The sequence below is a fragment of the Palaemon carinicauda genome, chromosome 22, assembly GCF_036898095.1.
Source record: "Palaemon carinicauda isolate YSFRI2023 chromosome 22, ASM3689809v2, whole genome shotgun sequence".
In the NCBI taxonomy this organism is placed as follows: domain Eukaryota; kingdom Metazoa; phylum Arthropoda; class Malacostraca; order Decapoda; family Palaemonidae; genus Palaemon; species Palaemon carinicauda.
Window position 1 is genome coordinate 78891779 of NC_090746.1, and position 16447 is coordinate 78908225.

The following is a 16447-nucleotide window of genomic DNA, read 5'->3' on the forward strand; positions in this document are numbered from 1 at the left end:
AGTGAATGTAAGTGTCGCTGCATACATATTAACAGAGAGCAAGCAATATCTTCTCATGCTACGACTATTTGGTCTTTAGAGTACCAACCAACCACCACCCTATATTTCACATGCATAACGCCAGCCCATGATCACCAGTGCAAGCCATAATCTAAATATAGGACTCATAGAATCATATAACACCAAAATACTTAAGTGAACCCTGTGGTATGGCAGATTTCCAGGTATCTTTTTCCTGCTACATATGACATTATTTTGTCCTCTAAATACTTTATATGCATATATTACATGGATATAATGTAATACCAAATCACTGAATTAAAAATTTAATAAAAAATACTATTTAGAGTACTGTATAAAAGCTAGCAATCTCTCAATAATAATACAGTATATTTCTGCAAGATGACAGTTACTTTATCAGACACTCGTAGTCTCAAATGTCAAAATAATTTCTTTAGCTAAGTATTTGAAACTAATACATAGTATTCAAACAAAATTCTGTAATCAAACCCACTAAGTCAAATTATATTTGATGAATACAAATATAAATTTCCTGAAAAATTAAGCAGTTTAGACTAAATTGATTCTCTAAGTATCTTGACGTAACAAACAAGGACCAAACAATATTACTCCAAATTAAAAAACAGTATTCGTCACCTTGAAAGACTGATGGAAAATCTGCCTAAAAATATTCAATTCAATTTGAATATTTGAAAACTCTCAATTCATAAAAAATCTATAGCCTTTGAATAGCTGTACTGAATCATGCTTTGGTTTAAAAAATGTTATTTTTATTAGTAAAATAAATTTTTGAATATACTTACCCGATAATCATGTAGCTGACAACTCCGTTGCCCGACAGAATTCTATGGAGGGATACGCCAGCTATCACAATACTAGAAGGGGGTGTACTTACCAGCGCCACCTGTGGCCAGGTACTCAAGTACTTCTTGTTGACACCTCCTCAATTATTCCTCGGTCCACTGGTTCTCTATGGGGAGGAAGGGAGGGTCGATTAAATCATGATTATCGGGTAAGTATATTCAAAAATTTATTTTACTAATAAAAATAACATTTTTCAATATTAAACTTACCCGATAATCATGTAGCTGATTCACACCCAGGGGGGTGGGTGAAAACCAGTGTACAAGATTAAAGGATAGCTAAGTATCCCATATTTCATATAACAGTTATCTCAAATAACAATGAAATAATAAGTACCTGGTAAGGAAGTCGAATTGAACCGTTACTCTGCCTCTTTTTTAAGTTCGTCTTCCTTACTTAGCGCAGCGTTCCTCTTGGGAGGCTGAATCAACTCAAAGGTGCTAAAGTATACAGGGCTGCAACCCATACTAAAGGACCTCATCACAACCTTTAACCTCGGCGCTTCTCAAGAAAGAATTGACCACCCGCCAAATCAACAAGGATGTGGAAGGCTTCTTAGCCGACCGTACAACCCATAAAAAGTATTCAAGAGAAAGGTTAAAAGGTTATGGGATTATGGGAATGTAGTGGCTGAGCCCTCGCCTACTACTGCATTCGTTGCTACGAATGGTCCCAGGGTGTAGCAGTACTCGTAAAGAGACTGGACATCTTTGAGATAGAATGATGCGAACACTGACTTGCTTCTCCAATAGGTTGCATCCATAACACTCTGCAGAGAATGGCTCTGTTTGAAGGCCACTGAAGTAGCCACAGCTCCCACTTCATGTGTCCTTACCTTCAGCAAAGCAAGGTCTTCTTCCTTCAGATGAGAATGTGTTTCTCTAATCAGAAGCCTGAATAGTAAGAAACTGAGTTCTTAGAACTTGGAAAAGAAGGTTTCTTGATAGCACACTATAAGGCTTCTGATTGTCCTTGTAAAGGTTAAGACCTTTTTAGATAGTACCTAAGAGCTCTAACTGGGCAAAGTACTCTCTTCAGATCATTCCCCACCAAGTTGGACAGGCTTGGGATCTCGAACGACTTAGGCCAAGGACGTGAAGGAAGCTCGTTTAGCAAAAACCGAGCTGCAAGGAACATGTAGCCGTTTCAGATGTGAAAACAATGATCCTGCTGAAGGCGTGGATCTCACTTACTCTTTTAGCTGTTGTCAAGCACACGAGGAAAAGAGTTTTTAATGTGAGGTCCTAAAAAGAGGCTGATTGGAGAGGTTCAAATCTTGATGACATAAGGAACCTTAGGACCACGTCTAGATTCCAGCCTGGAGTGGACAACCGACGTTCCTTTGAGGTCTCAAAAGACCTAGGGAGGTCCTGTAGATCTTTGTTGGTGGAAAGATCCAAGCCTCTGTGGCGGAAAACCGCTGCCAACATACTTCTGTAACCCTTGATCGTAGGAGCTGAAAGGGATCTTACTTTCCTTAGATATAACAGGAAGTCAGCAATCTGGGTTACAGTGGTACTGGTTGAGGAAACTGCATTGGTCTTGTACCAGCTACGGAAGACTTCCCCTTGAGACTGATAGATACTGAGAGTGGATGTTCTCCTTGCTTTGGCAATCGCTCTGGCTGCCTCCTTCGAAAAGCCCCTAGCTCTTGAGAGTCTTTCGAAAGTCTGAAGGCAGTCAGACGAAGAGCGTGGAGGATTGGGTGTACCTTCTTTACGTGAGGTAGACTTAGAAGGTTCACTCCTAGAGGAAGAGTCCTGGGAATGTCGACCAGCCATTGCAGTACCTCTAAGAACCATTCTCTCGCGGGCCAGAGCGGAGCCAACCAACGTCAGCCGTGTCCCTTTGTGAGAGGAGAACTTCTGAAGTACCCTGTTGACAATCTTGAACGGCGGGAATGCATACAGGTCGAGATGGAACCAATCCAGCAGAAAAGCATCCACGTGAACTGCTGCTGGGTCTGGAATCGGAGAACAATACAACAGGAGTCTCTAGGTTATCGAGGTAGTGAACAGATCTATGGTTGGCTGACCCCACAGGGCCCAAAGTCTGCTGCAAACATTCTTGAGAAGGGTCCACTCTGTGGGGATGACCTGACCCTTCCGTCTGAGGTGATCTGCCATGACATTCATACCGCCCTGAATGAACCTCGTTACCAGTTAGCTTTCGATCTTTAGACCAGATGAGTAGGTCCCTTGCGATCTAGAACAACTTCCACGAAAGAGTCCCTCCCTGCTTGAAGATGTAAGCCAGGGCTGTGGTGTTGTCAGAGTCCACCTCCACCACTTTGTTAAGCTGGAGGGACTTGAAGTTTATCAAGGCCAGAATAACCGCCAACAACTCCTTGCAATTGATGTGAGGTGTCCTTTGCTCCTGATTCCATGTTCCCGAGCATTCTTGTCCGTCCAAAGTCGCACCCCAGCCCGTGTCTGATGCGTCCGAGAGGAGACGGCGGTCGTGTTTCTGAACAGCCAAATAGACTTCCTTGAGAAGAAAGCTGTTCTTACACCACGCGAGAGAAGACCTCCTCTCTTCGGAAACAGGAACTGAGACCGTCTCTAGCGTCATGTCCTTATCCAGTGAGCAACTAGATGATACTGAAGGGGGGGGGAGGTGGAGTCTCCCTAACACGATGAACAGGGCCAGCGATGAAAGTGTCCCTGTTAGACTCATCCACTACCTGACTGAGCATCGGTTCCTTCTCAGCATGCTCTGGATGCATTCTAGGGCTTGGAAGATCCTTGGGGCCGACGGAAAAGTCCGAAAAGCTCGACTCTGAAGATCCATACCCAAGGAGACAATGGTCTGGGATGGGACGAGCTGAGACTCCTCAAAATTGACCAGGAGGCCCAGTTCCTTGGTCAGATCCATAGTCCATTTGAAAATCTCCAGACAGCGACGACTTGTGGGAGCTCTTAAAAGCCAGTCGTCTGACGGAGCCGGACACAAGATCATGGTACTGCTGCACAGTCTGTGAACTGTCAATCATGGGCAAGCGAGGAAGTACAGTGACAACCCGAATCTGTCTAGACTGTCTGGGTCGTACAGACAACTCCTTATCGGGTTGCTGAGGTTGCCGCACTGCGTCACAACAAGTCACTTCTGTTGGTTGTTGAACGTCTTCCCCGTGACACATTGACTCCGTAAACAAAAAATCCTCTAACAAGGACTAAGCTTGGACTGCATGTCTTGCAACACAGCTCAAGGTCTATGGGAGCAGGTGTGGTAACAGACGGGATTAGCGACTGAAGTGGAACCATTACCTTCCCTGGAAGCATGTTATGCTTAAATAAAAGTCCATAAGAGGCTATGCAGCTAAAGGCTCCCTCCAAATGACAGAGTCCTCAAGGGAATATCAGAAGGAGGGAGAAAAGAACTTTCTCATCTACAGGGACCATATCCTAGAAAAGCTAAGTTCTCTCAGTGAGGGTTCACTGGTGCAAAAGCAGCAGACTAGAAGGCAACGTTATGAAACTGCTTGACAGTCTAGTGAGTTGGCAACAACCAAAGATGTGTGACTGAGAAGCATGCGGTAAGGTATGCAGAGCATGTTGTATGCAGAGTATGCTGTATGCAGAGCATGCTGTATGTAGAGCATGTTGTATGCAGAGCATGCTGAATGCAGAGCATGCTGTATGCACAGCATGTTGTATGCAGAGCATGCTGAATGCAGAGCATGCTGTATGCAGAGCATGTTGTATGCAGAGCATGCTGTATGCAGAGCATGCTGAATGTAGAGCATGTTGTATGCAGAGCATGCTGAATGCAGAGCATGCTGTATGCAGAGCATGTAGTAAGCAGAGCATGCTGTAAGCAGAGCATGCTGTATGTAGAGCATGCTGTAAGGTAAGCAGAGCGTGTGCATGGCGTTTAACATTTCTCAGAAATTCCATGACCAGTGCTAGAGTGCTTTATGCATGCTTGCATGGGGTTTTAATATCAACATAATATTTACCTTACATTCATAACTCATGATTCATATTTTTGCCATATTTTGCGATATTGTTAAAAATATATTGCAAGGAATACAAATATATTTTTATAAGTAATACAAATAACCTCCATTATCATAAGGTTTGAAAATGGAGGTAAGGTATGCTGAACAGCAGAGTCAGAACGAGCTGGAACAACAATAGTTGTGGTTTCCTCTTCAAGACTCTGTTGAGGGAACACCTGAGGCTCAGTCTGCAAAGGCTGAATAAAAGACAAGCAGAAGGAAGGCGCATGGGTGGAGGAGGCTGACTCCTAGCATGAGTGGTTGAACCCAAGGGTTGCGCTTGCTGAGCGGTTGGCGGAAGCGGAGTAGCAAGTTCCAGTTCCTGTGGTGTGAGCGGAGCGCGATGAGGTAGAGGCTGCGCAGAACAAGGTAAATGTCTCGCAAGCTGAGGCTCCTGAGGCGCAAGGCTAAGGTGTTGTGGTGCTTGCCTTGTGGAGGGTTGCGCTCGCTGCAGCGAGAGCTGAGGAGACTGACTCATGGACGGGAGAGGTTGTTGTACCTCAACCGAGTGTTGCATCACTGGTGGAGCAGCAAGTGGAGGCGGAGGAAGAGAGGTATAATCCTCCTGATCCCATTGTAAAGGTTGCCTTAAGGAAGGCGGAGGCTGAACACCACTGGGAACAGCAAACTCAGAACGTGGCTCAACATCGTACGCCTGGCAGGTGGTACTGCGATCAGGCGGAGCGAGCGCAGGCGGAGGGAGTGTAGGCGGAGGCGGAGGCGCAACACTCTCAGCCCGACACTCACGCATCAAGTCCGAAAGCTGTGCTTGCATGGACTGTAGTAGAGTCCACTTGGGGTCGGCAGACACTAAGGTCTGCTGAGGTAAAGCCTTAACAGCAGAGATCTGTTGCGGCAGAACCTTACTCCTCTTAGGCGGAGTGCATTCAACTGATGACTGAGGAGAGTCAGAGCTAACCCAATGACTGCATCCGGGTTGTTGAACTCTAACTTCGTACGTCTGGCATAGGTCTGGAATTTACGTTTAAGAGGTCTTGAGACCTGAGACCAGCGTTTTCTCCCCTATATTTCTTCTGCAGACGAGCAAAATAAGGGCTCAATCGTCTGCGGGTGGGAGTGACGGTCTCGGTAAGACACGCCCACAACCACCGAGGATACTTCTGTGCGCCGATCAAGGCCTGCTGAACCCTTTTGTCCTTCGACATTGCTTCTCCCCTGGGCTTGGGAGCTTGCAAGAGGTCCCGGACTGGGAGGACGACTGGCGCGCACAGAAGTACCCTCACGCACAACACTGACACACTTTGCGCTAATCACTTATCACTTTGATTTTCTGTTTGCACTTATTTCACTGAACTCGAAACTTTAAGTGGTTTGTACCTGAAACACGCAATTCTATCCTTTCTCAAAAGTTAGTAATTGCGAAAACAGAATTACAATGTAACAGAAAAATCTAATGAAAGATAAATAATTCAGTGGCTGGAAAGAGACTAAACACTAGATCACTCTAGAAACGTTTACCTTCTTCCCCTAAAGAGACTAGGGAGAAGAGCAAAAACGATAACAACGTTACTCGCTTGAATGAAACGTTTATCCTCCTCTTTCTCCCTCCGTCTCTATCTCTCTCTCTCTCTCTCTCTCTCTCTTGACTTAGAACCTGAGAGAAGAGCCCAATCATATATATCGTTAAAACATATTATTGTTAAAGGAAAAAACTGAAATATTTCCCAAAATGAAAAGTTCCTTTATTAGGATTAAAACCATTAAGTTAAGAAAGAATGAACAAAACGCTAGACACGGTTACTCTTACTGCAACGTGAAACCGTGAAAATTCTTTCTCTATCGTAACGATAGAGCGCAAGTTGAACGTTCTGAACGTCAACAACTGCAGAGACAAAACAAAACGTTAGTTCAACTTTGAAAACAGTACTAGACTATCAAAGAAATTCTTTCAAAGACATTAAAATAGCATAATATGTTAACAGGTAAAACCGAAATGACGGGCTCAATGTTAATTAACTTCGGTACCAAGAAAAGACCGCCTACTATTAGGAAGGTCGAATATAAACAAATATAAAATTTAATTTTAATAAGTTTATAAAAAAAGAAAGTTAATCGAAGAGGCCTATAAGAGGCGGAGAGATATAAAATAAATCTATAACTTTTGTTATGCAAAATTAAGAAAGAGAGTCTATACTCTCTTAGACACCAACACTTCCGTCTAAGGGAAGGGTCGGCCATTTAAAGGTGAAAGAGAGTTCATACTCTCTTCGTCACCATAATTAATCAAATTAATTCCAAAAGCTAACTAAGCTAATATAGAAGTTTCCAGTAAAGCGACAGCCGAAATCAAAGAGAAATACTTCACCAAAGTCGTGAAAATACTCCAAGAACATGGCGTATCCCAGAACGTCTTGCCGGAAGCACGACAGAGGAATAATTGAGGAGGTGTCAACAAGAAGTACTTGAGTACCTGGCCACAGGTGGCGCTGGTAAGTACACCCCCTTCTAGTATTGTGATAGCTGGCGTATCCCTCCATAGAATTCTGTCGGGCAACGGAGTTGACAGCTACATGATTATCGGGTAAGTTTAATATTGAAAATTACTTAATAAAATTGCTAATATCTGTATTGAAACCTTGTACTGTACTGTACTGCATTATAAACTGCTTACCGCTGTTAGCATACCTAACTCTAAAAATTATCTTAAAAGTATTAATAATAATTTAGGTGCATTTTCTAATCTAATTATTTGTTAAGAAATTGTTTAAAAAATGTTAGTCTAATGAACTTAAAAGCACTTCTTATTTAAGCACCTTACATATTTCACCACCATACCAGCTACAAGCTGATTAATTGCAATGAAATTGAATTAACATCAACAAATTATTAATGAATAACATGTTCTAATATCTTCCAAAGATATTCAGGTGATTATTTTTATCATGTAACAATCTATGTTCACAAGTACATAAAAGCACAGTAACTGAAGAAGAGTAAAGAATTACTGAAGTACTAAAATTATACTATACAATAAAGTAATGCTTTTTGTGGAATGACATGATACATGAGACTGATAATATGCTAAACGATAAGGTTAAAATTTACAATGTTAACTCTAGGTGCATACCTCAGGGGCCTCAATAATAGGGCATGGTTCTTCTACAGGAGCCGGAGGCAATGGTGCAGGAGGCAATGACACCGGTGGCAATGGTGCAGGAGGCAATGACGCCGGTGGCTCAGGAGACGGAACCTTGACTTCTTCAGCAACAGTTTTAACTTCCTCCCTCACTTCCTCTAGCGTCTGATAGTGGGGCTCATTGAGAGGCTCATTCTCAGAGTTAGAGTTGCTCTCGTCATTTACCTACGAGGAATAAAGACCTCAAGGCTTAAATGCTTAGCATTCAGAGAAGCCTTAAGATAATTATTTCAAGCATAGCTCCAATATTTAATTCATAATAAATGGTAATCTTTAATTGTTACCTTAGTTTATAGCATACACACTATAATAAGGCTTTTAGGATGCAAAGTTTAAGCAATTTATTATCAAAAGAAAACAGGTTCCCTACTGTTAAGGGACTTATTATTACACACAAATCAACAAATATGAATGTTTTCCCCCAAAAAAAGAAGGCAACTTCTGTTAGGTTTCTTCTCACAGTTTACCTTTTCGTAAATGTTTTCATACATAGGTTCGTCTGTAATGTTCTCATAAATATTCTCTGCATGGTCTGACGAATCCTCGTATGATCCACCAACTTGTTCATAATCCCTGATTACCTGCGTGAGATTTGTTAAGCACTAAATAAAAAGAAAGCTAAAATAATCAATAAAATAACACTGCACACAACGAAACACCAAAACCATATCAATCCATCCACTTGCATTGTGTAAATGTCAGAGGGTCAAAATTATATAAAATCAAAAGGTCTATATAACCATAAAATATAAGAATCAAGTGTTAAATGATTAAAACAAAAGATGTAAGAGTAGTACCAGTGCATAAAACTGCCAAATAACCTCAACACACGCAATGTCTAACCTAAGCATATAACGATGCACAATTTTACACACCATCAATTGAATTATCTATGATGACTTGAGGGAAATTTATATCACAAGTTTTTTATCAGACAGATCAGTTTCAGTACCATTACTTTCTTTTTGATGGTGAAAAAGAACAATAGTGATATTCTTAACTAAAAGGTAAAGAATCCCAATCAAATCTAACCTTTATAGCTAGAAATTATTCTCTTTTCATTGCAAAGGAACAACTAAATACTTTACCAAATGAATCCATCGTAATACAGTATAGTGCGAAATATATCATACGTTAATGGAAAAGTTAATACCTATCAGTTCAAGGTAAACGGAGATTTACGGAGCTCCACTGTAAAGCGTAGCATCATTTTCTGCTAACTGAATTACCCCTTTCCGAGCAAAATGAGTCACATCGTTGAATATAATTAGAATGGAATATTTTTTGATCTACTGACTTATTGATTCTAATTACAAGCTATATTTCTGGCATACCTTTCCACTTGGGAAAAAATTACAATTCTTTTAAAGGTTAAATAAAGCTTATACAGTTTTATGTATAAGAAACAAATCTTTCTTTTCTAAGACTGTTTATGGTGATTGGAAAGTTTGCATTTAAGTTTTAAAAGTAAAGTTTAAACACATAGGATGCCATAAAATATTGTTAAAATTTCCTTCTTAAACATCACTCAAAAGTAAAATGCAAATAGAATTAGGAAATACATACATGGATGCATTCTGTAACATATATCTTTACTCAATTATACTGCATACATGAATGTCATCCGTTCAACTTGAAAATGTCCATATAAAAAATTCCTTTAAGCATGCTTATTCCATATTTAAATATTATTCAGTTACATTTATATCCATATTTTTTGTTTCTATAGTTATTGGATAGTGCAGTAATTATTCAGAAACATTATGCACACAAAAATAAGGGTGTACACTGTATCTATTAAAAATCCCTAAAATTATAAAAACTGGGGTTGTTTGCAATTTTCAGCTCTAAAAAGAAAATTATGCTACATGATTTCTTTAAAAAATTTAAGATTAAGACTTCATCTATGATAAAAAGCTTGTACATGCTATGGACTTTAAAAAAATCAAATTGACATTCTAAGAAATGGGATTTTTCCCATGCTTTTAATAAAAGCTTTGGATTAGTCAACTAACACTGCTGACCTTTCACTAAAACTAGATTAACAAATTATCAGCCAATTTGCAGTTTGAGAAAAAATTCAAAATATAAAACTTTACACAATCTCGTCAACTGCTCCCGAGATTTTTGAAGACTAAACTCTATGGTGTTCATTTCTGCTTTCCCTTTAAAATTAATAATGCAATTTCACGTCCTCTAAGTGAGAAAAAAAAACAAGGAAAGAGTATTGTATCTAATCAATAATATCCTAAAACCCAATTTCAGTAGGGTCACAGTCCCTGAAATAACTCAAGATGATCAGCTAAATTATCCTGTTAAATCCAAAACAATTTTTACAGTACACAAACCTCATTAATGTCATCATCAGTGTAAAAGTTAGAGGTCTCTAGTGAATCTTCTTCTTGTGTTGGAGGTATAGGCAGTGGAAGAGTAGGAGCCTTGAGGACAGGAGAACCCACAAGTGGTGTTTCTTCAAGCTTTGAAGCAATTTCAAACACTTGGGCATTGACCTATGTGGGATAATATTAGATGCATTTTAATTACAAGGACACCACAAAGCATTAGGTACCATGGATGGAAAATTAATTGTATTAAATATGGAGAAAACAAAATAATTGAAATATGTATTGGGAAACCATGCAATCTTTAAAGTGAATATTTTAAAAAAATGAGTTAAAAAGAAATTATTAAATAAAACCACAATCACTCAAACTGAACCAAAAAATAATGAGTAGTCTTTACTTGAGTATGTTACAAAGTATGATGATTAAATTTGTTTATCTTGATCTAAAAGCTCTACAAAGGGTAGTAGGTCTGTGTAAAAAAAAATAATAATGGGAAAGTGGTGTTTATAATGACATGAATAATAAAAAGCAATAGTGCACATCAAAAGCAAAAGCTTGCAAACAATGGTGAGAGCATGCCTTAAACTTAAACATTCTAGTTATTTCAGTATGGTTAGCATTATAGCATTGTCACTGTGATCACATAATGCTAGCATTCAAATGACTGACTGTGTCTGCACTCCAAGTGGCCTTACCAGCATCACACGCTGCTTCACAGCCGTATCTCATGGCTCATACACACACAAAAAAAAAACTCTAGAATGACTATATCAATACTAAAGAACGCTATTTAAAGGCTGAATACCTAGACAAAAATTTGGTTTAAAAAAATGTCACAGTTTACTAAAAAACAAAGCTTCCTCCGTGTTTCAATGAGTCAACCCTCCACCAAAAAATTCAAAGATTTATATTTTTACTAATAATTTGAAGTGAACAGTTTTGTCTGTTACACAGTTTAGTCTCTCTAATTTCATTTTGAGAAAGCTCAAGACCTTATTGGTACATTGTACTAAATTTCAAGGTTATAGTACTGTATACCATATAACTTGGTGATCTGTGTAGAATAGAATAAAAAAAAACTATTTCAATTTTAAAAGCTCACCAGCTTATACATACTAAAAAGTTTAATGACTGTACCATATGGCTGTCTTTTAAGAATTTTGTTTAAAAGCGGGAGAAGAAAAAGACAAATCTTTACTCTAGAGAAAAAAATATAAGTGCTTATTTTTAAAGGTCAATCATTAGTTCTTAATTAAAACAAATGACCTAAAGCACATTGGGACTGATTCAGAATTGGCAGAGGTTTGAATTCTACCATCCTTTTAGTACATTATACTGTATAAGATTTATGATAAATAGGATTTTACGTCTTATTGCAGGTAACAGAAACTAATGTTCCATCACTGCTTTGATTAAGCCAAAGTAAGGAGAGGCAAGGGAACTGCCAAAAGAACAACACTCCAAACTTGCTAGATGCTACAACACACATTTATATTAATTATTGAAACTATGCTTAGAAAAACAAGTCACACACAGAAGCTCTGATTAAACGTGTGACAAACCTCAGGGCTGAGGTACTGGAATATTGAATACATTGGTGCTGAGTCAACGTCACGAGTTACTTGGCACTTCTCTACAGTTTCATAAACGGTAGAACGTTTTGAGGCGTCCTGAGAACTGGCAGGCTCTTGCTCAGCATTCACCACTGACTTAGCTCGCCTCAAACAAACTTCTTCAACCCCAGTACCCTCTAAATTCACGACCATAAATGACGTGGATGGGGAGCGATTCAGAAGACCCATGTTCCCAACAGAAACAGCGGGACGCATTACCTCCTTAACTTGTGGTTCATCCAAATTCTCCAAGCTGACGGATCTTTCTCGACTCTTCTGTGGAATTTCAACTGGAGTTGGTTTCGGAGCTTCTGCTGCCTGTTCAAGTTGTTCAAACGATGCAATCTTGTTCTTCAGCATTGGGTCTCCAGCAGGAATAGTCTTTCGTTCTCGAGCTTTATCCTCCTCGCCATTCTCGATACTTGTGAATGATGCAAGCTTCTTATGGAAGTTAATATCTCTCTCTGGTGTCTTTTTCTGGACGGGTTGAGACTCTGATTCTGTTGCTGTAAAGGTTGCCAGTTTTTCATGGAATTTGATGTCTCGGGGTGGAGTTATTCCTCGCACTTTTGGTGTCTGAACATCAAGGTTTTCAAATGAAGCTACTTTACTTCTCAAATTAGTGTCTCTGTTTGGCGTAATACTACGAGCCCTTGGAGATTCGACTTCCAAGTTTTCGAAGGATGCCACTTTGTTACGTAAAGAATTGGAAACATCAAATGATCTCCTGTGGACTTGCTTTTGTTCTTTTGTACACTGAACCGAGATAGATTCATTCATCTCAAACATAGATCTTCGTTTACAAATGTCAACCTTTGGTGACTTTTCTCTCATTATGACCCGAGGCTCAGGGCTCGTTCTGTACTGATTATCCATTTCTCTTGAAAAATAATTCAGCTTATCCTCCAATTTGTTACTCTTCATTGGACTGGGTGATCGATTGTTCAATATGGATTTTTCCTCCTTTCTCTCATCTTCTTTTGTATAGCTTGTGTTACTATTAAGACTCGTTATGCTCGATGTTCTTCTTTTGGCACTATTTTCAGCATATTGTTTGTAGTCCTCAATGGCTTTATCATATGTATACTCATTTGAGCTTATGATTGCAGTATTAGCTTGCAGAATATCTACCGTCAACCCTGAACTATGGCCATTAAGGTGAGGTTCGTCATCCTTTGTTAACCCTGAATCCAGGAGAGAGTCATGTGCTTCCTTTTTATCACCCTGAATAAAGAAAGAAAAAAATAGAAAATTTAATACTGTACTTAGTGAAAAAATTTAAATTTTGTACATATGAAAAATTTTTACCTTTCAGAATCTTAAGTTAAATTAATTGTAAAACTTACAAGTGCCGATGATGTATCGCTGATATTGTCTTCAGCAAATACTCCATCACTTCCAGTGTCAGATCCCGTGCAAAAGCCAGCATCACTCTTAGCATCTTTGTTATCTTGATCAAGATCTTTAACATCATTTTCTTCATGGCCATCATTTAAAGAAGATGTGCTCTTAGCAGAACTAAGTCCCAGATCTCCTAGATCATTATTATCATCATCATGGACCACTAAGTTGTATCTTCGACCTCTTTTGGTCCTATAAAGAAGGAGAGAAAAAATTACAAGACAAATTACTGTACTGTATATGGAAAATTGCATAATAAATTCCCATTTCAGTAGCAAACAAATATTGATATAGAATACATATACTTACTTGTCCTCTCTCATCTCGCTGAATGTTTTACTCTTCCTTCTAGTGCGACTAAATTCTTCTTCTTGTTCATTTTTTTTTATTTCTATTACTCTTTCAAGAGCTTCTTCATTCCTTTTCCTTCGAGAACTCTTCCACTTATCAAGATTCTGAAATGAATAATTTTGTTATCTTTTCCTATAAAACTATACAAAAAAGAAGATGGGCTCCTCTTTTGTTGATACATATAACTAAAACTGAATAAATAAAAAAAAAAGTAACGAGGATTTACTAATATACTGCTACAGATATTATCGAGACAATGTCCTTACACTATTCTTGTAAATGATTTCTAAACTACCTTACCTATACTTATACAAAACTCTAGTATAAAAATATAGGTATCCTAATAAAGTGTTCATGAAAAATAGGCCCATACGTTATCTTGCTCAATGAACATATACAGCGAGGTAAAAAAATATTTCCAGTCTAACATATTGCAACCTCATAATTACTGAGCTGTAAAGTGGAGAACGATAGAATTAAGTAATCTATAAAGCAATGCTTTATTTTTAACTTCCATTAAAATTAAACAATAAATTCCAAGATCTGGGAAAAAAGTGAGCGTGCCAATGATAGTCAAACCAATTAAATTAACCTTATATCGCAGAATAGGTTGCGAACCTTTCACCCACTGGTTTCAGATTTGCAAAAAGATGGATAACTGAAGAATGTATAATCTTAATGACTGCTCCTAATATCTACAATATGATATACCTATTCTTATAAAAGTTAAACTCATAGCACGAGCAAATATCTGGAATAATCATAATCATCAGCTGTCTGGTAGTTGCACTATACAAGTTATCCCATACATTAAACATTGTTTTCTTTAGGGCTAGATACGAAATAATTACCTTTAACTCTCTTTTATCTCATTAATTTTCTGCCTAAAACCCTGTAAAATCCAGTTCTCCATAGTTCCTGTGCTTTCCTCAAGTCTTTGTCTTATTTGCCCTCAGCATATTCCCAAAACACTGTAGTCTCCGAAATTCTCAGTCTATTATTCAACGTCTGATCACATCAAACAGATTACTGTAAAAATTAAAACAGCCTAAATGTTTTTTTCTTAACTTCAGGACAATTTCATCCACTAATAAAAACTAATCACTTAGGAATTCCTAAAGGTATAAAACTCGTTAAGTTTAAGTTCCACATAAAAATCTTATTTTACTTATACCAATACATGAAAAGGCTTCCTTAATGAGATAGTTAAGTTGCAGTATGTTTTAAGGATGATAGTTATTCAAAAATTCATTTAAAGTTTTTCAAGATATCAGAAAAATACATTAAATTTAATTTACTTATGTGAGTAGTATAATGTTCCTTACCATTATTTGATCAGTAATCTAATCATGTACAGTATTACTTCCTGGTTATAACATAAGTATTGTAATTTTGAAATTATTGGAAACATAAAGTTGGTAATATTCTTCTGTAGCCTAAGAAATCAATTCTCCTACAAGATATCATGAATTCAAGTCCAGTTTTTATCCTAACTTAATTCATCTGTAAGGTTATACTAAAAATACAACAGAACTTGTTATAGAAGAACTAAAATCAATATTCAGTATTAAGTCAAAATGTATGGTATAAATACTGAATGTAATTTTTTTAGGGAAGAAAGTGTTAACAAATAGACACAAGAATATAACTTCAAATGTGCCAGAATTAAATGTTATCTTACATTCACCATCACTTTCCCCACTAATCTCTTTTGTTATCAAGAGCAATTTTGTTTCCATGATTTTATGTCTCACTTTTGCACTGCCAATAGGTCTATCATATTGTTTTATGCTCAAACTCAATCCAATTCACGATAGGTGTCAACAGAGAAGAATAATATACAATGATGACTAAACAAGTGATCACACAAGCCACAATAGACAAAAAAGTATATTCTACAGATCAAAAAATGGCACAGTAGTTAACATGTGGGGAGGAGCAGGGAAGGCATATTTTCAAGTGATGAAATTATTAACAATGATAATGTTATTTCAACGTAATTGCAATTGGAGACAAGCCGCCGGGGAAGAGTGATCGATTTCACTTTAGCATTGAAGCTGGGTAGACAAAGCCTAATGAACAGAAGACTTGCATGTAAATGATCCTTTTTAAGAAACTGAGTTCACAGTACAGTATACAGTACTGTAAAGGCTAAATTGAAATTAAATTGAATTCATGAATAAAATTTAATTTATTTGGTGAGTAATTATGATACCCACATGTGGATTGGATATATTTGACTGCAAGGACTAAAGAATGTCAAACTCCATAAAAGGAAAATGAGTCATAGATATTCTCATGATGATGAAGAAATATATCTCACAAATTCTTTAGTCTATTGAAACTAAGCTATATTGCTTTACATGGTTTTAAAAACCGGTAAAAAGAGATTTGCCGACTGTATAGATACTATTGTTTCATTTTACCATAATACATAATTGTACAAAATAGCAGCTTGTATCCCTTCAAGAATGCTACTTCCATGATGAATCTATTTCATAAGCTTATTCCAAATTCATTTCCAGCTTGGGAACATAACAAAACAGCACATTAAAACTACACAGTACTGTGAAGGCATATTGAACCAATAAATGACTGGGAACTTGGCATGAGAAAAGTACTGTATTTCACAAGCTATGAGCAAATATAACAGAAAGCAATCATATACCAGAAAGGAACACTTACAAAAAACACA

General features: G+C 37.9%; 1 protein-coding gene across 10 annotated transcripts in view; it reads right to left on the bottom strand.

Moving 5' to 3' along the window:
* Window positions 1–16447, bottom strand: part of LOC137616559 (LIM and calponin homology domains-containing protein 1-like) — a 103909-nt gene that overhangs the window by 12380 nt on the left and 75082 nt on the right. For 6 of the 10 annotated variants that reach the window (XM_068346424.1, XM_068346422.1, XM_068346425.1 and 3 more), the window contains exons 8-13: window positions 13711–13856; window positions 13347–13593; window positions 11950–13224; window positions 10391–10552; window positions 8510–8623; window positions 7974–8207 (exon numbers count right to left, since the gene is read on the bottom strand). In XM_068346424.1, coding sequence (XP_068202525.1) covers window positions 7974–8207; window positions 8510–8623; window positions 10391–10552; window positions 11950–13224; window positions 13347–13593; window positions 13711–13856 — 2178 coding nt within the window. The remainder of the gene's footprint in view (window positions 1–7973; window positions 8208–8509; window positions 8624–10390; window positions 10553–11949; window positions 13225–13346; window positions 13594–13710; window positions 13857–16447) is intronic. The other 4 variants (XM_068346429.1, XM_068346427.1, XM_068346426.1 and 1 more) reach the window with 2 other exon arrangements.